This window comes from Strongyloides ratti (genome assembly GCF_001040885.1).
Source record: "Strongyloides ratti genome assembly S_ratti_ED321, chromosome : 1".
Taxonomy (NCBI): Eukaryota; Metazoa; Nematoda; class Chromadorea; order Rhabditida; family Strongyloididae; genus Strongyloides; species Strongyloides ratti.
Genome location: NC_037307.1, coordinates 4,183,285 through 4,206,138, shown reverse-complemented (window position 1 = coordinate 4,206,138; position 22,854 = coordinate 4,183,285). Strand labels below are relative to the sequence as shown.

The 22,854-nt window shown below is 25.5% G+C and overlaps 10 protein-coding genes across 10 annotated transcripts; 7 read left to right on the top strand and 3 right to left on the bottom strand.

The window, feature by feature from the left end:
• Nucleotides 1-755: 755 nt before the first annotated feature.
• On the top strand, nucleotides 756-1,218 carry SRAE_1000135900 (Dim1; the record flags this gene model as incomplete). The annotated part of the gene is made up of 2 exons (XM_024648304.1): nucleotides 756-875; nucleotides 919-1,218. The coding sequence occupies 2 exons, from the start codon at nucleotides 756-758 to the stop codon at nucleotides 1,216-1,218; spliced, it is 420 nt and encodes a 139-aa protein (XP_024502296.1).
• Nucleotides 1,219-1,663: 445 nt separating this feature from the next.
• On the bottom strand, nucleotides 1,664-3,064 carry SRAE_1000135800 (Extracellular solute-binding protein, family 3 domain-containing protein; the record flags this gene model as incomplete). The annotated part of the gene is made up of 3 exons (XM_024648303.1): nucleotides 1,664-1,904; nucleotides 1,949-2,451; nucleotides 2,489-3,064. 3 exons carry the CDS (start codon nucleotides 3,062-3,064, stop codon nucleotides 1,664-1,666), a joined length of 1,320 nt encoding a protein of 439 aa, XP_024502295.1.
• A 206-nt stretch (nucleotides 3,065-3,270) lies between these two features.
• Nucleotides 3,271-4,626, top strand: SRAE_1000135700 (Hypothetical protein; the record flags this gene model as incomplete). The annotated part of the gene is made up of 2 exons (XM_024648302.1): nucleotides 3,271-3,447; nucleotides 3,487-4,626. 2 exons carry the CDS (start codon nucleotides 3,271-3,273, stop codon nucleotides 4,624-4,626), a joined length of 1,317 nt encoding a protein of 438 aa, XP_024502294.1.
• Nucleotides 4,627-4,633: 7 nt separating this feature from the next.
• On the bottom strand, nucleotides 4,634-5,320 carry SRAE_1000135600 (Alpha-ketoglutarate-dependent dioxygenase alkB homolog 6; the record flags this gene model as incomplete). The annotated part of the gene is made up of 1 exon (XM_024648301.1): nucleotides 4,634-5,320. The coding sequence occupies one exon, from the start codon at nucleotides 5,318-5,320 to the stop codon at nucleotides 4,634-4,636; it is 687 nt and encodes a 228-aa protein (XP_024502293.1).
• A 1,452-nt stretch (nucleotides 5,321-6,772) lies between these two features.
• SRAE_1000135500 (Pre-mRNA-processing factor 6) lies at nucleotides 6,773-9,886 on the top strand (the record flags this gene model as incomplete). Its single annotated transcript, XM_024648300.1, has 2 exons — nucleotides 6,773-7,305; nucleotides 7,630-9,886. The coding sequence occupies 2 exons, from the start codon at nucleotides 6,773-6,775 to the stop codon at nucleotides 9,884-9,886; spliced, it is 2,790 nt and encodes a 929-aa protein (XP_024502292.1).
• A 116-nt stretch (nucleotides 9,887-10,002) lies between these two features.
• On the top strand, nucleotides 10,003-10,780 carry SRAE_1000135400 (28S ribosomal protein S18b, mitochondrial; the record flags this gene model as incomplete). The annotated part of the gene is made up of 2 exons (XM_024648299.1): nucleotides 10,003-10,368; nucleotides 10,418-10,780. 2 exons carry the CDS (start codon nucleotides 10,003-10,005, stop codon nucleotides 10,778-10,780), a joined length of 729 nt encoding a protein of 242 aa, XP_024502291.1.
• A 176-nt stretch (nucleotides 10,781-10,956) lies between these two features.
• SRAE_1000135300 (Transcription factor HNF-4 homolog) lies at nucleotides 10,957-13,504 on the top strand (the record flags this gene model as incomplete). Its single annotated transcript, XM_024648298.1, has 7 exons — nucleotides 10,957-10,962; nucleotides 11,081-11,087; nucleotides 12,023-12,202; nucleotides 12,263-12,332; nucleotides 12,376-12,406; nucleotides 12,461-13,336; nucleotides 13,388-13,504. 7 exons carry the CDS (start codon nucleotides 10,957-10,959, stop codon nucleotides 13,502-13,504), a joined length of 1,287 nt encoding a protein of 428 aa, XP_024502290.1.
• Nucleotides 13,505-14,678: 1,174 nt separating this feature from the next.
• SRAE_1000135200 (Probable elongator complex protein 3) lies at nucleotides 14,679-16,393 on the bottom strand (the record flags this gene model as incomplete). Its single annotated transcript, XM_024648297.1, has 2 exons — nucleotides 14,679-16,118; nucleotides 16,169-16,393. The coding sequence occupies 2 exons, from the start codon at nucleotides 16,391-16,393 to the stop codon at nucleotides 14,679-14,681; spliced, it is 1,665 nt and encodes a 554-aa protein (XP_024502289.1).
• A 187-nt stretch (nucleotides 16,394-16,580) lies between these two features.
• On the top strand, nucleotides 16,581-17,546 carry SRAE_1000135100 (Negative elongation factor A; the record flags this gene model as incomplete). Its single annotated transcript, XM_024648295.1, has 3 exons — nucleotides 16,581-16,805; nucleotides 16,854-16,930; nucleotides 16,991-17,546. 3 exons carry the CDS (start codon nucleotides 16,581-16,583, stop codon nucleotides 17,544-17,546), a joined length of 858 nt encoding a protein of 285 aa, XP_024502288.1.
• A 348-nt stretch (nucleotides 17,547-17,894) lies between these two features.
• Nucleotides 17,895-22,676, top strand: SRAE_1000135000 (Probable 2-oxoglutarate dehydrogenase E1 component DHKTD1 homolog, mitochondrial; the record flags this gene model as incomplete). Its single annotated transcript, XM_024648294.1, has 6 exons — nucleotides 17,895-18,014; nucleotides 18,359-18,567; nucleotides 18,615-19,193; nucleotides 19,802-22,398; nucleotides 22,445-22,530; nucleotides 22,572-22,676. 6 exons carry the CDS (start codon nucleotides 17,895-17,897, stop codon nucleotides 22,674-22,676), a joined length of 3,696 nt encoding a protein of 1,231 aa, XP_024502287.1.
• Nucleotides 22,677-22,854: the final 178 nt, after the last annotated feature.

The following is a 22,854-nucleotide window of genomic DNA, read 5'->3' as shown; positions in this document are numbered from 1 at the left end:
TCAAAATGAAGAAAAAAAGTTGAAACCATAGAATCAAGAAAATAAGCTTGGTATACAAACCTAAATGTCAGCATTTACTAAAATAGTGTATCTCATTTGGAAAATCACTAAGTAACGCGCTTAAATTTTTCATGTCAATGTCAAGATATCTCCGAATCTCATCTACTACAAATTAAACAATAAATTTATTAAATATTTCACAAACGAAGAACTTTAATACAAATACATACACTTATATGTATATTTTTTTGTTTACACAGTTTACATCCGTATTTGTAAACATTTACTATAAAAAAAAAAACAATTTAAAAATGTACGGTACATCAATAATACCGACATACCTTTTTGAAAATAATGTTTACAAATTGTCAAATAACTACAAGTAAATAGAAATGTAAACTTTTTTAAAACACGTTATGAATATCATGGAGGTATTATTTTTTGTTTTTCAATTACTAAAAGTTTTATGAAAAAAAATGATTTGTGAAATTTATTTTTTAAAAAACTGCCAATTTTATTGTAGAATTATTTTTTATTATAAAAAAATTTAAGTATGCCTATAACTTTTAACAAAAATCTACTGTAACTTTTTATCGTTATGCTAATATATTTCATTATTAAATTCGTGTTAGATATTTTGTGGAATACTGTCTTTTATGTTTTTATTTATTTCATTTTCTTTAATAGTATTATATTAAAAGAATAAAAAGTTTATTGTATATTTTTTTTTATAAATAAGAGGTAAGATGAGTTATATGCTTCCACATCTTCAAAATGGCTGGCAGGTTGACCAAGCCATTTTATCAGAAGAGGACAGAGTTGTCGTAATCCGTTTTGGACATGATTGGGATACTCAATGTATGAAAATGGATGAAGTAAGTTATTTTTTTTTTTAATATTTTAATTTAATTTTTTTAGACATTATTTAAAATTGCAAACAAAATAAAAAATTTTGCCGTAATTTACCTTGTTGATATTACACAAGTTCCATGTTTTAATGTAATGTATGAATTATATGATCCCGTAACTGTCATGTTCTTTTTCCGTAACAAACATATTATGGTAGATTTAGGTACCGGAAATAATAATAAAATAAATTGGCCAATTGAAAATGGACAGGAGTTGATTGATATCATTGAAACAGTCTATAGAGGTGCTAGGAAGGGACGTGGTTTAGTGGTTTCACCAAAAGATTATTCCACTAAGTACAAGTACTAAACAATTTTTAAATTTAATTTTCCTTAAGTTCTTATGTTATATAATTGAATATTCTTGAGACAATAAAAATATTTTTTTTAAAAAAAATTTGATTAATATTAAAAGCATTTTTTTTGTATTAAAGAACCTTATTGAATGATTTTAATTATTTGAAAAAACGATACAAATGGTTGTAAATTACCTACAGGTAATTAATGAAAATTTCAGAAAACAGTTGTTGTTAGATTTTTGATATCTATGTTATAAAAATATTTAAGACAATATGTAAACGATGTCATTTTTTTCATCTTCATAATTAATTATATAGATAATTATAATTTTTTGTTTATTTTTAATATTTTAAAGAATATCTTTTAAAATCTACCAAACAAAGTTTATAGGAAAAGTGTGGGAGTTGGTAAAAAAAACAAACTTTTTTTTGTTAGATATTTATTTTAAAATTAAACTATTTTGATACTAAAGTATATTTAATAATCAGTTCAATGACTAAGACAAATGTACTTAATATAACTCCAATTATATATGTTATAAATAGTTGCCTTAAATTTTGAGATAAATTTAAACTTTTTTTATTCAAATTTTTAGAAGATATTTTTGTTGAAAATGGTTCTTTTTTACTATAATATTTTCCAGCTGTTGCTATTGTTTTTATACCTCTTAACATTCCAGATAAAGCTTCATTAAATCTGGTAAAAATAAAAAATTTAAAAAAAATTAGATAATATTATACCTGTTTCTTTCTTTTAACTTTTTTTTATTAAAAGCAAATGAACTAAAAGTACTTATTTCTTCTGGATCCATTATTGCAATAAAATTATCAGGTTCACTCCATATTGATATAGGATATGAAAAAAAATCAATATCATATGTTCCAAAATATACTGCTCCATTATAAATTTCTTTTTTTAAACCATCTTGATCTTTATGTACTATAATTGGATTTTTATTTATTGCCTTTTTTAGGCGTTCACAATTTTTTGGTAATGTACAAATAGGTATTGAATCATCATAATACGTTAGATGAATTTTATGTGATTCTAACAATTTAATTAATTCTTCCTGATTTGTAAAAGGTATATTTATTAATTCTGGAGCAATTACTTTAGAATTCATTGAAGATTGAAAATAATTATAAAAAACAAGAAATGATATAATAAATATTAATTGAAATAAATTCCATGAAAATGTTGAGTGTATTGATACTGGTTGTCTTAATATTACAGAAATTGTTTCCTAAAAAAAAATTATTTATTAATTATGGAATACTTACAGTTATTGAGGTACTTAATATTTGACATAAACTATTTTTAATTTTTTTAGATGATTTCAACATTTTTAATGAAACTAATGTAAATATAAAATTCATTATAGCTATAAAAATTATTGAAACTAAAAGAATAATCCATACAAAAGTATCTAATGTTTCAGTGATAAAATTTATACTAAAATGATCATTTGGTTTTTTAATAATATATATTTGTTTTATATAACTTATAGGATGAGTAAATATACAAGCATCTAATCTTTCTTCAGTTATTCTCATACTAGGAATAGCAATATCAATTAAATCATCTTTAAGTAAACCAAGTAAACCAGTAAAATTATTTGAATTTGGAATTTTTTTTCCAAATATATTTGTTGAAAAAGAAATATTGTATACATTTTGAACATCAATAACAGTCCAATTCCAATTTAATATTTTTAAAGCTATTAATAAAATTTCCATTTCAAAACCAGGTTTTTCACAATATTCATTAGGCATTTTATAGAAACAATTGTAAGCATCAGGAATAAGTGGAAATACACCTACACGAAAAAATGGCTTGATATCTGAATAGTTATTCATTATATAATATTTTTATAATAATAATTTGATAAAATATTTTTTTTTTTTAAATTTTTATAATTGTTATTTTATATAAAAAGTCTTTTATATCCACTTATAGTTAATATAAATATATTTAAATAGTTATTGAAAAATTGTATGTATTAAATTTCTTTTTATAAAATAAAATTTTTATTTTTATCATTATAATGTCAATTATAAATAATATGACATTATATTATTCAAGTAATCAAAATTTTATATTTCGAATTGGAGCATTTACTTCAATACCAGATGTTTATGATTGTTTTGCAAATCTTCCAAAAAAATCATGTAAAAAACCAGGTGCTGAAATAGAAATGATTCAACTAGTAATGACTTTATTAAATTGGAATTGGACTATGGTAACTAAAATATTTTAAATATATTTATACAAATTTTAGATTGATGTTGTAAAAGAATATGGTATTGAATCTCAGTATGGAGATCCATTACCAGGTAATCCAAAAAATTATACTGGTATAATTGGATTACTACAAAAAGGACTTATTGATATGGCAGTACCATCAATGAAAATAACAGTTGATAGAGAACAAAATGGTTCAATAATTTTTTCATATCCTTTTAGATTTTTTCAACAAATTTATATAATTGAAACACCAACTGAGGCTGATTTTAGAAATTTTATTTTTACAACTTTTACAACTGATGTTTGGCTTATGATAATAGCTTCAGTCATATCAGTTATTATATTAGAATTTCTTATATTAATGTTAGAAGAAAAAGATATGCCATTATTACAAAAAATAAGTGATAGTGTTACAGAACCAATTGGTATTATACTTAGACAAAGTGTTAAAAGACATAAAAGTATTGCACATTTTATTTTTCAAGGAAATTTATTATTAATGTTTGTTGTAATTTATGTTTATTTTCAATCTATTATGAATAGTAGATTAACAGCTCCTGAAAAACAAGATTTACCATTTACAAATCAAAAAGGATTTTTAGATATACTTGAAAAGGGAGAAAGATTTCCTACATATATTGAAGATAAAATGCCTGATTGTAGTAATGAAGAAAATTGTAAAAGAATGCCTCAAATATTTAAAAAAAATCCAATACGTTTAGGTAATACTTTTGATGATATTGTTGAACAAATAAAAAAAGGTGGAATATATTATGCAGATTATGATATTGACTTTATTCCTGATGTATCAAGTGTTTGGTCATATAAAGATAGTATGACTATTATCAGAGATCCAACAGGTATTCGTTCATATGGAGGATTTGCATTTAATAAAAAAAATGTCCGTCTACGTAATGATTTTAATAATGCACTTACCAGAATAATGGGAGGAATTACTCAAATAAATTTAGCTTCTGGTTACAATGAAAGAAAACCATCTACTAGTAATTCAGTAACACCTCAAAAAGTAACTCTTAGTCTATTTAAACATTTTGAACAATTACTTTTAATATTTGGAATAGGAATAGGTATATCTATTGGTATAATAATAATTGAAATTTTATTATTTAAATTTAAAACGATAAAATTATTATTGATAAGGCAATTTAAATAAATAATTTTTATTTTTTTAGTAAGTTCATAACATTAAGTTTACTTACTTTATCAACATGTCTATATGTTAATGAAACTCTAGTTTTTCTTTTGACAACATCTCCAATTTTTAAGGTAATTTGATCCAAATTAAATATATTCTCCGTAATAACATCCTCCTCTCTTTCTGCAATACTATGAAGGTAATTTGAATAAATATCATTTGATAACAAAACAAGACTTCTTGGTTCCAAAAACATTGAACCAATATATCTCTCATTAAAAGAAGCAACACATTCACGATTTAAAGTTTTATAAAAATCTAACAATATTGGTGAACCTAAACTTATTGTGGCAACTAAAGGATGATAAGCATCACCATCAGTATGAGGCATAATTCCTTGACCAGGAAGATATTCATTGACTAATAAATGATTTGGTCTTTTATCTAATTTGAAACCATCTTCAACAGACACAATTTTTTCAATAATATAATCAAGGCCTTGTGGTATTCCCTCATCAGGAATTAAAATTTTTTTTTTATTTATAATACCACCATAAACTTGTAATCTTCTATTTGATAAACAATCCCACTTTGGTAAAGGAGCATTATTAATCAAGTGTAACATGTATTCTTCTTCCTCAATTGATATAAAATTTGGAATATACCTAATGGTTTCAGGGCAATTTTTAATTAAATATTTATTACTATCCATGATAAACTTTAAAAAAATATAAACTTTGTAAAGTAAAATGTATGATGAAACATTTTGGCAAATAAATATTTTACCACTAGTCGTTAAAAGACAAGTCTATCAAACCTTTTGGGAGGCACGTAAATTATCAAGAGTATTTTGTTGTTATTTTTTTTACTATACACTAGAAAAAATATTTTAAAACATTAGTATTACACAAATAAAAGCAAATATCTAAAAATATTTCATTTAAAATTTATTAGAAGAAATTATTTTTTGTAATATATTTTATCTCTGTGACAAGTGAAATGTTAAAAAATTAAAAAAAAAAATATAATGCCAATTCAGCTTAAAGTTTATAGTAATAAATGTCTATTTAATTTTACGATTTGAAATTTTCTCAATATCTTTAAAAAACATTGATCTCCAGATTATCCATCTTTATTATCCTTCTAACTAATCATATCTCAGAAAAATACGTTTCTTAAATATGGTCATTTATTGTAAAAAAAGAAAAAGATGTACTTTTTATTATTTTATTTATGTTAAAAACCATAAATTTATCAGATGTTCTAGATGCTTTTTAAAAAAAATTGTTGTAATCCGATTTATAGGAATAAATTTTTTTATACGATTTACTATAACTATAAAAAGAAAAAAAATCATGGTAAATTTATAGGTTCCCTATCATTTTTCTGAAACAAAAAATTATATTTTACCATTTACAAGTGACGTAAACTTTTTTCAATTAGAACGTGAAAAACACGTATTCAAAATGTCAAATAAACTTGATTTTTTATATATTTTGTTGACAATTTTTCAATCATTGCTTGCTGATGTCAAAGATTTCTTATCACAAGTCAAATCTAGCGATATTATATTGTAAGAAAATACATTAAACTTTTTTGGTTAACAAAATAGATATAACTTTGAAGAAATGATATTTAAAATTGCGTAAATACGTTATTTTATGTACTTAACAGATTAAAAATATAATCTTTGATTAGGTAATTATGTTGTAATACAACAGAATTTATTTCAAATTAAAAAGTTAATATATAGTTAGTTTATTTATTGTGTAAATATGATAAAATTTAAGAGAGAAAATGATAAATCAACTTGTTTCTTTGGTGAATTGACACTGTTCTTTTAAATTTACTTTTTATAATCTTAATAATTTACTTCATAAAAATTAAATTATTCAAGTAATTGTTTCGTAATTTAAGCAAATTAATTTTTCTTTAAATAAATGAATATTTTTATAACATTAATAAATTGTAAAAAAAAGTTTATTAACCTTAAAAATCTAGGGTTATTTTTGTGCGAAAACTTGGTATTGTGTTACTATTCAAAAATAAAATATCTTAGAACGATAAATTTTGGAACTATTTTAGAACTTTAGTTTTGTTATACTTTGTTTATGTTTTAATAAATTACCTTGGCAAGAAAGTTTTTTTTTTACTATAGTTACTAATGTCTATCTTTATACCTGGTAGTTTAGTTGACAAGAATCGTAAACATTTTTGGAATCAGTCTGGTCCAGAAGGTTATGTTCCAGGAATAGGTCGTGGTGACTTTGGTTTTACAACTCGTTCTGATATTGGTCCAGCAAAAGCGGCTGGCATTCCTGGACCTGATGATAAATTACCTCCATTTAAGAAGTCAAAAGATGAAGATGATGGTGCAGATTATAACGATTCCAATTTTAATAATTTTTTTGGATATTCAGGAAGTTTAGTTGCCAGAGATCCTTATGAGAAGGATGATGAAGAGGCTGATTTAATTTACCAAGCTATTGATGATAGGTTGGATGAACGTAGAAAAGATCATAGGCAAAAAATTGCACTTGAAGCGAAGGAGTCTTTTAGAAAAGAATTACCTGATTTTCATCAACAATTTTCAGATTTGACTAGACAATTAGCAAGTATATCAGAGTCTGAATGGTTAGCCATTCCTGATGTAGGTGATACCAGAAACAAGGCAAAAAGAAATCCTAGAGGTGACAAGTAAGTTTTCATATAAGTGTTATAATATTGTGTGATGATTAATCTTTCCACAATGATAGCAAAGCTATTTTTTAACAAAATTAGTACATTTATAAAAGAATGAGTCTTATAAATGTTAAAATATAATAGACAAATATCAAGCATGCTTTGTGAACAGCTATTATTTTTAAAAGTATTGAGTAATAGTTTCTACAGTAAGCAACATACTTTCCTCTAAAAAGTCTATTATCGTTGTGAATATGATTTTAAGTTTTCAATCTGACAATATTTTAAAACTTATAAAACTTTACTATTTTGCTTTTCAAAATAATTTTTTTATTTTAGATTTACACCAGTTCCTGATTCAATAATTTCATCATCAATGAATTTTGGTCAAACATCTTCTGTAATGGATAGTTCTGTTCAAAGTGGAGCTACATCAGAAATCGATGGTGGGCAGTCAACATTTAAAATACCATCTGCTGATTTAGATTTGGTAAAAATTGGACAAGCTAAAAACAGAATAATGGATATTCATTTAAATAAAGCCTCTGACTCTGTTTCTGGTCAAACGGTCATAGATCCTAAAGGATATATAACTGGATTACAATCTATGATCCCTCAACATGGTGCTGATATATCTGATATTAAAAAAGCACGACAATTGTTAAAATCTGTTAGAGAGACAAATCCTTATCATCCTCCAGCATGGATAGCTGGAGCTAGACTTGAAGAAATAGCAGGAAAAATGCAAGTTGCCAGAAATCTTATAATGGAAGGAGCTGATAAAAATCCTAAGTCAGAAGATCTTTGGATAGAAGCAGTACGTTTACATCCTCCAGAGACTGGAAAAAAAATTCTTGCAAATGCAGTTTGTTATCTACCTCAGTCTGTTCGTATATGGTTAAAAGCTACAGATATTGAAAAAGAAAATAAAGCTAAAAAGAAGGTATTAAGAAAAGCATTAGAAAATATACCATCATCAGTTGTTCTTTGGAAAAATTTTGTTGAATTAGAAGAACCAGAGGAGGCAAGGCAATTATTAACTAGAGCTGTTGAATGTTGTCCAACATCAACTGAATTATGGTTAGCTTTAGCAAAACTTGAAACATATGAAAATGCTCGTAAAGTATTAAATAAAGCCAGGGAACATATACCAACAGAGCGACTTATTTGGATTACTGCAGCAAAACTTGAAGAAAGTAAAGGAAATGGAAATGTAATTGATAGAATTATTGATCGTGCTATAAAGTCATTACAAGGAAATATGGTAGAAATTAATAAATCCCATTGGATTAAAGATGCCATAGATTGTGAAAAAGCAGGATGTTTAAAAACTTGTAAAGCTATTATTAGAAATGTTATATCAATTGGTGTTGAAGAGGTTGATCAAAGAGAGACATGGTTAAGTGATGCTGAAAACTTTGTCAAAGAAAATGCATTTGGATGTGCTAGAGCTGTGTATGATATATTGTTAGATAAGTTTAAGAAAGATAAATTTATTTGGGAAAAAGTTGCCAATTTTGAAAGAGTACATGGAACAACTGAGACATATCTTTCTTTATTAAAAAGAGCTGTAGAGGATGTTCCTAAATTTGAAGTAATTTGGTTAATGTATGCTAACTGTGTTTGGCGTGAAGGAAATGTTGATGAAGCTAGAAAAATTTTATCACAAGCTTTTGAAAATAATTCTAACAGTGAATCAATTTGGTTGGCTGCTTTTCAATTAGAAAGTGAAAATGGAGAATATCAAAAGGCAAGAAAGTTATTAAAAAAAGCTAAAGAATCAACAGATTCTCCTAGAATTTGGATGAAATCAGCCAAATTTGAATGGTGTTTAGGAAATTTAGATAATGCAAAAGAAATTTTATTAAATGGAATTGAAAAATTTGAAAATTATCCAAAATTATATATGATGTTAGGACAATTGTATATTGAACAGGGACTTATTGATGAGGCCCGTAAAACATTTACTAATGGTATAAGAAAAAATGTTAACTGTACTACATTGTGGATACTTCTCAGTAGATTAGAAGAATCACAAGGACAATTAATAAAAGCAAGAAGTGATCTCGAAAAGGGTAGATTAAAGAACCCAAAAAATCCATATATATGGTTAGAGAGTATTAGACTCGAATGGAGAGCGGGTTTGAAAGAACTTGCCAAAGAGCGATTATCTAGAGCACTTCAAGATTGTGAAAATAGTGGAATTTTGTGGGCAGAGGCAATATTTATGGAAGATCGGCATGGAAGACGTAAAAAAAGTGTTGATGCATTAAAAAAATGTGAAAATGATCCAAATGTTTTGCTTGCAATAGCCAAATTATTTTGGGCTGAAAGAAAGGTTAAAAAAGCAAGAGATTGGTTTCAAAGATCATTAAAAATAAATCCTGATAATGGTGATGCTTGGGCATTTTACTATAAATTTGAACTTTTGTATGGTACAGAAAGTGAACAAAATATTGTTTTTGAAAATTGTACAAAAACTGAACCACATCATGGTGAAATTTGGCAACCAATTTTAAAAGATTTTAAACATTGGAAATTAAAGACTGCCGATATATTAAAACTAGTTGCAAGTCAATTAGAAATTCCAAAATAATTTTCCAATTTCTAATTTAAATTATCTTTTTAAAATATATTATTAATCTCCGTTATTTCGGTTTCGTATCTATTTAAGTGTATTATTAAAATTTTAAAAAATTTTATATTTTTTAGATGTATTCATTAAGACAAGTTGTCAGTAGGGTTTTATCAAAAAATACTAACATAATAAGGTCTGTTAGGAATTGTTCTGATCAGGAACATAGTACTAATAAATGGGCTTTTAATGATATAGAATCTAAAAAAGGACTTTTCAAACCAAAACATACAATTGAAGAACAAATAAGATACATGGAAAGTGATGCTTATAAAAATACTTATAAAGGATTGCCGATATTCAAATGGTATAAAAGAAATGTTAGAGGACAGGAAGTTACGCAATCAAAGCCTAGACTTTTTTGTATAGATAAAGAAGGAAAGTTTAATCTGAATCATGCCTGTCCAGTCTGTAGAGATGAATATCTTTTTTTTGATTATAGAGTATGTAAACACAAATTTTTTAATGTTTTATAATATTTTTTTTTTATAGAATCCATCTCTTATTGAACAATTTTTGGCTGCTGGTACTGATCAAGTAATTCCTATTTTAAAAGCAGGACTTTGTATTGAGCAATATAATCTTTTGAAAGCACAACTTTTAAAGGCCAAAGAACATGGTACAATTACTTTTACAATAGATTTTCGTAATTTTGATTATAAACAATGGTATCCAAATTTAGATGTTTCTCATTTGGGAGATAGTGATAATAATTCAACAAATACACGTGGTATATCATTACAAGATATTCATCCTGAACCATTGGTTGAATTCCCTGTTCATAAGAGAGATTTAAATACTAATTGGGATGAGTGGTGGATTAGGCATGATAAGTTTGCTAGAAAAGCTAAATAAATATTAAAAAAAAATTGTACACTTCTTTTTAGTACCAATATGTTGTTATTTTTTTAAAATAAATGTTTATTTGTTATTTTTTTATAATAAATATATATACTTACATACTTTACTATAGTAATATTTAGCTATTATATTTTTATTAACATATATATATATATATATATATTTATTTAATGTATGTAAATTTAATATTTCAAATCAACCTGACCTTCAACTGATCATTGATTATTACTTATAACATTTCTCTACATTTATACTTGCAATGCTACGATAAAAAACAATAAATTATACATTTAGTTACATTGTAAGTATATAAAAATTGATTATTTAACTCATGCCTTCTAATAATTAAAACTTGTTATTTTAAATATTAATTCTAACGCATTATTTTGCTAGCTAAGTTTATAATATTATACCATTATAACATCTTTTAAAGTGCATAAAATAATATGTATGAAAATACAATATATTATATATTAATATATCTTTAATCATTAACTTTTAGTTGTAAGAGCTAAAAAAAAATATTATTTCCGTAATTAGCAGGATAAAATAAAAAGCAAAGACATAAAATTACACACATTAAAAATATATTGATAGATATATTGTATAAAAATATTTTTTTTGTATCAGATTGAAAGCATTTATATTATAAATTTTATAATTTAATAATATTAAAAATTATTTATTTATAAATTAGATAATTTATAAATTAACATTATATTTATAAAAAAATATTTTCAATAACTTTTATTTTTTACAGGTAAATATTTATTATTATTATTATTGTTACTATTATATATAACTTTTATCTTATAAAAATATCTTATCATTGCACATTTAAAGATGCATCTATACATTATTATGAAATAAACGCTTATCAAGTTTGAATTTATTTTTAACATATGCTCTTTATTTATGGGAGTCTATATATATTTATATATATATATATATGTATGAATATTATTAATGAACTTTAAAACAATGTTATTACTATTATCAATATTTTGTAGTAAAAATTCTATAATTTTCATTAAAAATTTTATTATTTAAATCATACTATTAAATATATATTTTTTATTTTTTTTTAATATATATCTTTGTTTTTTTATTATTATATACAAAAAAAAAAATTTTTTTTTTCTACTTGGTTTGAAGCTATTTCCACACTATTTTTATTATTATAAAAAACTTTTTTACAAGTATTTATTTTAGAAAAATTTTTTTATACCATAATAGTTGTTGGTAAAGAAATGCAAACTATAGGTGATACATTAACAACAACAAATTTTAATTATTCTAATAATGAAAATAACCATTTAAAAGCTTTAAATCATGATAATGAAAGTCAAAATTCACGGAATCCTCAATTAAAAAAAAATCGAAAAAATAAATTATCTGATAAGGCAGTTTCTGAAGGTTTGTTAATTGTTGCATATATTATTATTTTTTTTATTTTTAAAAAAAAAACTTTTTAAGAACAAAAATGTTTAGTATGTGGTGATAGTAGCTCTGGAATACATTATGGGATTATTTCGTGTAATGGATGGTAAGTTTAAATTAATTAATTTTTTTAAGCATTAAATATTTAGTAAAACATTTTTTCGACGTGTTGTAATTGAAGTAAGTTTATTTTTTCTATTTTGTGTAAAATGAAAAAAAAAAATTTTTTTTTAGAATAGAACATATTCATGTCAAAATGATGGAAAATGTATTATTGATAAAAGTATGCGTTGCGCATGTCGACATTGTCGATTTAAAAAATGTCTTGATTTGGGAATGGATAGGTCTGAGTTAAATATTGAAAGGAGAAGAAAAAGAAAGACAACAAATTTTGAGGGAAATATTAATGAAAATAATATTGAAGTAAATGATTTTACTTTAAAATTATTACTTCAAAGAGAAAAACAATTTGTCTCAATGTTAAAATCTACAATTGCTCCAATTCATTCTACATTGGCGGAATCTTTAAATAATCCAAAGTCAACATTTTTAGAAGTAGAAAAATATGAGGCAGTTCAAATGAAACCTGGTGATCAAACAAATTTTTCATATTGGAGAGCTAAAAATTTGAGTACATTTATTGAATGGGCTAAAACATTTGATGAATTTCAATCTTTAAAACAAAAAGATAAGGAATCTCTTCTCGTGCATACAGCGTTTTCATATCTTGTTTTAAGTGAAGCATTTCATACACCTGAAAGATATTCAGATCGTATTGTTTTTCCCGATGGTTTATCAGGATATAGAAATTTATCTGCTGACATACTAAAAGAACGTAGTGGATTAATACCTACTGTAGTTGCAGTGATAAACCATATATTAGTGCCAATTAGAAAAATGAAAATGAAACTTGTAGAATATGTTTTATTGCAAGCAATTATATTTTTTGATCCTGAATGTTTAGCATTATCACAACAAGCTATACAATGTATAAGTAAAAAAAGAAATGAATTGTTGAAATGTTTAAGATTATATTTACAAAGTGAAATGAGTAATGTTGATGCAAGTGCAAGATATGCAGCATTACTACTTAGGATTTCCAATGTACATGTAAATTTATATTTTATTGTAAAAATATTTATATTATTTAATTTTTTTTAGAAAGTAGCAGCATTTAAACGTGAAACTATATGCACTATTGAAACATTTAACTTGATGTCACCACATTCTTTGACAATGGAAATATCAAAAAGATACCCGGAAACATCATTTTTTTAGGATTGTTATTAGAAACATATAATTTTGTAACATAATATGTGCATATATCGAAAATATATATATCAATAAATTTATTTATATTATAATCTATTAATTAATTTTATTTATTTATTAAAGTTTATAACAAAATATAATTATAAAGAAAAATTTTTTTTTTAAATTATTAAAAAAAAAAAAACTTTGCTAAATAATCACTAAAATTCTTGTACTTTAAGAAACCAAACATGCTTTGTTTACAAAGTTGCGACAATTAACCATGGAATCGTGGTTTGTTTTTAATTATTCTTTTTAAATTTCCATGGAGATTTTTGAATTAAAAAAAAAATTAATTGATTAAATAACTTTTTTTTTAACATACAATTTGAGATGTTTAAAACATTAAATCGTACAGACATATTATATCATTTTAAAAATTGTATAATAAAATATGATTTTGTAGTCAGATTAAAATTTTTATTTAACATTTTATTAATCTTTTTGATTTTTTGAAAAATAAGTAACAATTTAGTACACAATATAAATGATATGAATAATTTATTAACTTACAGTATACTAAATTATAATAAATAATTTTTGTATTACAAAGATCAACTTATTTTTATTTCTAAATTTAAAGACTCTAGAATTGTTATTCATCAAGAAATTTTTTTGAAATATTTTATAAGCTATTTCAACATAAATCATAAATCAAAATATTAAAATTGTTATTTTTAAAAAAAAGTTATAATTTTTTAAAATGCTTTTTTCAGGAAATAAATTTTAATAAATACACTTTTTTGTCAAAGAACAATTTTTCATATTAATATTTTAATAGTTATAGTTTAATAAATAATTTTTTTAAATAAATAAAATTTATTTAAAGTAATTAAAAATTTAACACAAATTTAATTAATAAAAATTTAATTAAACAATTAAAAAATCTCATTGATGTTGTAAAAATGAAAAAAAAACATACTCATAACAAAAACTGAATTGTACCAAAATTTTTTCCTTTATTTGCATTTTATTATATACCATTTTTTACTGATATGTAAATTTTCATTCAAATATTATCTGTTTAAAAAAAACTTCGTTTTTTAAATCAGCACCATTTCTTCCAAAAAATAAATTTCTAAATATTTGGAAATTGAAAAAAAAAGTTTATTAGCTCAAATTTCGGCTATATAATATAAAATTATGATACAAGAGTTTTACTCATATATGGACCATCAAGTTCATAACCTAATTTTCTATAATAATTTCTTGTACCTACACCTGATATAACGGCTAATTTTTTTGAATGATGCTCATCTCTTGCTATTCTTTCTGCTTCCTCCATTAATAATGTACCAAAACCTTGATGTTGAAATTTAGTTGGATCTTTAGAAGCAACAGGAACAACACTTCCGTAAACATGTAATTCTCTAACAACAGAGCACTCATCCATTAACTCTTTCCTATGAACTTTATTTGAACATTTCCTGAGCCTTAATAAGCCAATTAATATATCTTGTTCAACATCTTCATATGAAATAAATGTTTCCCATCCACCATTAGCAAAGTAGTCACGCCTAATAAGCTCAATTTGATAAGGCTTGACTTTACTATGAATTTCTTGAATACCAACCTCCCTTGTCCTAACATCCCTACATACAGTACCTAATTGTTTCATTCTTGCTAATGCATGTTCACGAAGATTTCCATACTCTACACCACTAGAAACTAAAGGCATTGGAATGTCACGTTGAACACGATATACACGAGTCCATGGAGGAACTAATGATAAGATATGTGCTACTAAATCAACTAACATTTGAGGTGGATAACTTTGATATCTTCCAGTCCTCCATAATTCATATAAACCAGTACCACGAATTACTAATGTTGGATATAATTTTAAACCATCAGGACGAAAAGCTGGATTTTCAAATAATTCAATAAATTGTTCCACATCTCTTTCATATCCAACATTTGGTAAATCTGGCATCATATGTATAACAACTTTATATCCTGTATCTTTTGACATATGAAATGTTTCACAAACTGACTCAACAGTATGTCCTCGGTTAGTATCTCTAGCAACATCTTCATATGTAGATTGAACACCAATCTCTAATCTTGTACATCCATAAGAAAGCATATCATTTAGATGTCTAGGTAAACAATAATCTGGTCTTGTTTCTATTGTTATTCCAATACATTTTATTTTATTTCTTTCACTAAAATAAACAGCTTCTTCAACATTTGAACTTGTATGACCAGATAAAGCATCATGAAGATTTCTAATAAAATAATCTCTATAATCTTCTGGTAATGACATAAATGTTCCTCCCATAACAATAAATTCTACTTTATCAACTGAATGACCTAACTGAGATAATTGTGTTAGACGATTTCTTGTTTGTAAAAAAGGATTATAACGAGCCCTAATTGCTCTCATTGAAGTTGGTTCATATCCAGTATAACTTTGAGTTGAATATTCAAAATCAGAATCTGGACCTCCAGGACAATATACACAAATATTACCAGTAAAATTAATATGTGGACATCTATGGGGTTTACACATAACAGCAACAACAGCTATACCTGAAGCTGTTCTAATTGGTTTTGCTTTAAGTTTAGGAACTAAAGTATTCTAAAAAAATTATAATAAAATATAACAATATAAATAATATAGTAATTTACTCTATATTCAGGTGGTACAGCTGCAATAATATCCACAAGTTTTGGTTGACTTTTTAATGAATATTTACGTGAAACGTCACATTTTAAACGATTTAGATTAACATCTTTGTTATTTTTATGTGCTTGAACAAGATGATTAACAATATCATGTATTGATCTAGTTAATAATTCTTTTTCATTAATAGAATTATTTTTTTTATTATGTATTGTAACTTTATTAACCATATTAAAATGAATTAATAAAAAATAATTATTAGGAACAACACTCCAACGTTGTATCTTAACACCTAATACATATTCTACCAAGGAATAGGCGCATTTCAAGATTATTTACATTATTATTAATTATAAATTAAAAAATTATTTTAAAATAATATTATAAATTTTTAACTGTCTCTTTTTTTTTCTTATTATGAATGATACATTTACTTCTGCAAGTAAAGAACAGGATATTTTTAAGTTATTGAATACAAAATTAGGAGACTTCTCTGAATTATGGAGTTCACGTCAAACAGCGGCATTCCTTGATAAACAATACATTGAGTACTTATCAGTAAATTATAGGTCTTTGTGTACACAAATAAAACTTAAAGTTTTATTATCACTACCTCAATTAATTGAAAGATATCCTGATATCGTAAGTAATATAAATATTTAGAATAAATATTTAAAATATAATATTTAGGACAAAGAATTGTATATAAAAATAATTGAATCAGCAAAAGATGATGATGATGAGTGGATTGAATTACTAGGACAAATGTATGACAATTTTCCTAACACTAAATGTCTCAACGATCTTTCTACCAATGAATTTTTTAGCAATTGTTTTGAAAGTCTTAATAAAATATTTGATGATAAGGACAATATTTATCGGTTAAGTTTAATGCCACCAAGTGTCTGTCTTATGACTAAAAATGCTGTTAAAAATATTTACCATTTAAATAATCCTGTACCTGTAAGTCATTTTAAACTTAAGAAACAACCAAACTCCGCAAAATTAAAAATTGAAATTCAAAAAATGACTTCATTAAATAAAGGTTCCATAAATTTAAGTACAGTAAAATTACAATCATTACCTATACAATCACGTTCCATGATACGCCTACCGAACACCACGATGCCAATGACAAAAATACCTAAAGAAGATTTGGCTAAAAAATGTGGAGGATTTTCAAAAGAGACAAAGAAATTAAATAGGCCACCATTAAAAAGAGGAAGAACAATTCAAATTGTTGATGTAAATGAAACACAAATGGGTGAAATGATGGCTAAAAAATTACAACGTAAAGCAGAGTTAGAACAAAAACGTAAAGAAAAATTTGAGAAAAGACAAACAAAACAACAATCATCAGTGGAAGAATCCACTAATATTTAATAAAATCTCCATCATACTATTACATAAACAGTATATCTTCTTTTGCCAAATAAAATTTTGCATTTCTTTGTTTACTATATCTAGTGCCATCTACTATTAGAGATGCGTAAAGCCTGCGCAATGTTGACATTTTACCAAACTACTTAGAGAGTCTTTATTCCAAGGAATCAAGCTTTTTCATTTGCCAATAACCTTCAACTTCTATCGTATTTCTCATCATCTATATCTTTTTTTTTTGAAGTTATCAGTGAAAAATTTATATAATTTTCCAAATATATTTACATTAATCTGAAATCAATACGACATTCATATAAATACTGATATCATAAATAATTTATTTCTATCAACATGGTGAAGCTTTTTGTCGGAAATTTAAGTGATAAGGTTGACTCTCATCGCCTTAGAAACTTATTTCTTGAATTTGTAAACGTTCAAGAATGTGATGTATTGAAAAATTTCGCGTTCGTGGTAAGCTTATTTATTTCATATTTATTTTGTCAAATTTTAATTGCGATTGTTAAATGAATGTTATGGAGATTAAATTCCTGTTTTTATCATTCATATAAATAATTAAATTATGTACTTTTTTTTGTACATGTTATTAATTTTAATTTTTTTTTATCTTTCGCGTTGAAGTATTATTGTGTATATTTAATTTAAATTACATATTTTTTTTAAATAAAAATAATATAAATTTTTTTACCAAGTAGTGAAACCACTCGTAAGTGGTGTTGGAGAGTTTTATTAAATCTGACACGCTAAAAATTTTATATAGTTTTTTTTTGGCTTTTGATAATTATTAATTTTTTTAGCATGTGAGCAATGAAGAAGATGCACAAAAAGTGATTGATAGATTCAATAATTATAACTTAGAAGGAAGAGTTATATCAATAGAAAGATCAACATCAAAATTAAGAAAAGATCCTGGAATGGGTGATAAATGTTTTACTTGTGGTGCTTGTGATCATAAAACACCAAATTGTCCGCATGATTGCGTAAATCTACACGGTATTAAAAGACCGTAAGTATTTTTATCATTTTTATAATAATTAAGTTAATTTTTTTTAGAAATACCGGAAGTGATGGAGGTTCTACAGCTAAGCGTAGCAATTCAAATAGTCGTGTTGTTAATGGTTTATCCAAAAGTAGTATTGTTCAGTCTCTTAATCCTGCTGTCAATGATCCTGAACTTGCTTTACCACCAAATTCTGAATTGAAACCACTATATGATGCATATATTGATGCAAGAGCACAATATTTTTATTTTAGAGAAAAATATCAAAAAGAAATGATAAGACTTCAGCAGGTAGCAACAACTCCGACACTTATTTATGATCTCACAGGAAAAGGTACTGCTGCTAGAAAGTTTGAACCACCAGCCAATTTAGTTAGTACATTTAATCCAACAACAAATAATTTTACGGCTCCTCCACCAAATTTTAATGTTCCTCCACCAACACGTCCATTAAATGTTCCTGCACCGGGTCCATATGGTAAATCATCTGTACCTGTTGCAAATACAGCTCCAACATTTCCTGTAATAAATAGTTCGTCCAATTTTACATCAATTCCTCCACCAATAAATTTTTCTGTTCCTCCTCCAGCAGCCGGGACAACTCCCTTCTTTCCTACTGCTGCAGCAAATCGGTAAAATAATTTTATAGAATGGAAGTAGTATTTGGTGATAACTTAAAAATTGATAACTATAAACATCTAATAATTGACTTATCAATCATAAATTTGAAATATATCATTAAAAAAGAAAATGTGCTTTCTTAAAAATTTTCAATTTTGATTAAAAATATTTTATCCGTCATTCGAACTTTTGTCGTTTGTTTGTTATTGGATCATTTCATTTTATATTTAACAAAATTACTGTTTTGTCTTAATTTCAATAAATTTTGGTTATTACCTTGAAATATTATAGTGATTTTGATATATTGATACACTGTTTTAACTATAATTATCCATATAAATTGACACATTGTTTATTGATCTTTATTTTGTGTTCATTTCTCTAGTGTATAAATAATTAGAAAGTTTAAAGAAGACTAGTAAAGAGCCTTCAGTTGAATAAGATCGAAAAATTTTTAATTAATGTCTATGATTGGTTATATATCGTTTAATAAAGTATATGTTATAAAATTTTATTTAATTTAAAAATAATTTACTATGTATGATATATATATATATTTTCTTATATTTAAATTTATTCTTTATTATATCTAATTTTTTAATTACATTTTTTTTTTCAGAAAAATGAAACTTCTATTTTCATCTAAACAATATAGAAATATTCGTAAATTTAATATTACAAAAAAATGTTTTTATAATTGTAAAAATGGAGTTTTTGGATGTTTACCGGAGAAGGAAAATATTATTGAACCTCTTTCACTTCCACTTAAAACTATGTCACCTGAAGAAGCACAAAGACTTCATCTTATAAATGCTTTTAGAAGATATGGGTATTTAAAAGCTGATATAAATCCTTTAAAAGTAAAAAGTGAAACATCAAGAGACGTTCCAGAATTAAATCCAAGAATTTATGGGTTAGATCCAGATTCAGAAGAACCAATAAATTCATCAACAGTAGAAAATGCTCCTGGTATATCAGATTTAGTTAAACATCTTGAAAATGTTTATTGTGGAAAATTTTCTATTGAATTTATGCATCTTCAAAATGTTAATGAAAGAAGTTTTCTTGCACAAAATTTTGAAAAACTTCAAAATATTGAATTGTTAAATGAAGAAAAAGTAAATGTTTTAGAATTAATGTTAAAATCTCAAAATTTTGATAATTTCTTAGCTACAAAATTTCCAACTTTAAAACGTTATGGTTGTGAAGGTAGTGAAAGTATGTTTGGTTTTTTCTATGAAATTTTTTCATCCTCCCATGAAAATGATATTAGTGATATTGTTATGTGTAAAGCACATAGAGGAAGATCTAATCTTCTTGTTGAATTGATGGAATTTCCAGTTGTACAAATGTTTAGAAAAATAAAAGGAAAACCAGAATTTCCTGAAGATGTTTCTGGAGCAGGTGATGTTCTTTCACATTTGACAAGTTCATTTGATTTTAAAACAAATGATGGTAATAATTCTGTTCATATCACATTACTTCCAAATCCTTCTCATCTAGAAGCTGTAAATCCTGTAGCAATGGGTAAAGCAAGAGGACGTTCTAATACACTTAGAGTTGGAGAATATGACTACATTAATAAAAATTCAAAAGTTGGAGATAGTGTATTGTGTCTTCAAGTTCATGGTGATGGAGCTTTTAGTGGTCAGGGTGTTGTATGGGAATCTTTAGCAATGTCACAAGTTCCTCATTACAGAGTTGGTGGTTCTATTCATTTAATTGTTAATAATCAAATTGCTTTTACTGCGGAATCAAGAATAGGAAGAAGTACAACTCATGCTAGTGATATGGCAAAAGGTATTGATTGTCCTGTTATTCATGTTAATGGAGATTCCCCTGAAGATGTAATTAAAGCTGCAAAATTAGCAATGCTTTATAGAATGAAATTTAGAAAAGATATATTTGTTAATATGATATCTTTTAGAAGATGGGGCCATAATGAACTTGATAATTATACTATTACACAACCAGTAATGTATGATGAAATTGAAAATAGAGATAGTGTACCAGATGAGTATTGTGAAAAATTAATATATCAAGGTATTTATGATGAAGAAAAAAGAAACACATTGCTTAAGGAGCATAGTGATTATTTACAACAAGAATTTAAAAAAGCAGATACTGCTCCACCTGTAGCAAAACATTTAGAAGGAAATTGGAAGAATTTTATTCAAGCTCCAAAAGCTGTAACAATTTGGGATACTGGATTCGATATTGATCACCTTCGTTTTATAGGAGCGGCTAGTGTCAAAGTTCCAGAAACTTTTTCAATTCATCCACATCTTGCCAAAACACATGTTAAAAATCGAATTTCTAAAATGGAATCAGGGGAAAATATTGACTGGGGAACAGCAGAAACTTTAGCTTTTGGAAGTTGTTTAGCACAAGGCTTCGATGTACGAATTAGTGGTCAAGATGTTGGTAGAGGTACCTTTGCACATAGACATGCTATGTTAGTTGATCAAAAAACAGATGAAATATACATTCCATTAAATAATATGACAGAAAAACAGGAGCATTTTATTGAATTGGCAAATTCTTTACTTAGTGAAGAGGCTGTTCTTGGTTTTGAGTATGGATATTCAATTGAAAATCCAAACAGACTAGCTATTTGGGAAGCACAATTCGGTGACTTCTTTAATGGTGCTCAAATAATAATTGATACTTTTGTTGCTTCTGGTGAATCAAAATGGTTAACACAATCTGGACTTGTAATGCTCTTACCTCATGGTTTTGATGGTGCTGGTCCAGAACATAGTTCTTGTCGAATGGAACGATTCCTTCAATTATGTGATTCAAAAGAAAATCAAAATCCTGTTGATGGCGATAATGTTAATATGTGGATTGTAAATCCAACAACATCTGCTCAATATTTCCATTTGCTTCGTAGGCAAATTGTTACCAATTACAGGAAACCAATGATTGTTGTAGCACCAAAAGTATTATTACGACATCCAAATGCAGCAAGTAAATTAGAAGATTTTGCCCCAGGTACATACTTTAAGAAAGTTATTGATGATAATAAAATCAATGACTCAGTTAAAAATAATGTTAAGAAGGTAATATTTACTAGTGGTAAACATGCCTTTACTTTAATGAAAGAAAGAGAAGAAAAAAATATTGAAGATGTTTCTATTGTAAGAGTTGAATGTCTTTGTCCATTCCCAGTTACTGAACTTAACGAAATTAAGAAAAAATATCCTAATGCTAAAAGTAAATTTATTTAAAATTTTTATTTTAATTCTTTTTTGTTTTATAGAATTTGTTTGGAGTCAAGAGGAACCACGAAATGCCGGAGCATGGAGTTTCGTCTCACCACGTTTTGCTAATGCCCTTGGCATACAGGTACTATATTATTAAACCATTAAATATAAATTGTTTTTTAGTTGACTTATGCGGGAAGAAAAGAAATTGCCTGGACAGCCACGGCAATTGCCAAACATCATGCTGAAGAGCATCAAGATGTCCTTGATTGCACATTCGCAATATAGATTTATTTATCAAATATACAATTGTGTACATTTTTTTTTAGCTAAAAAATAAACCACATATCAAAAAATTTTATTTATCATTATATGTTTCTAGTTTTAACTTTATTTTGTTGATTCAATTTATATTTTTGCAATTAATATATTAAGTAACATAACAATATTTTATTTCACAGCGAAA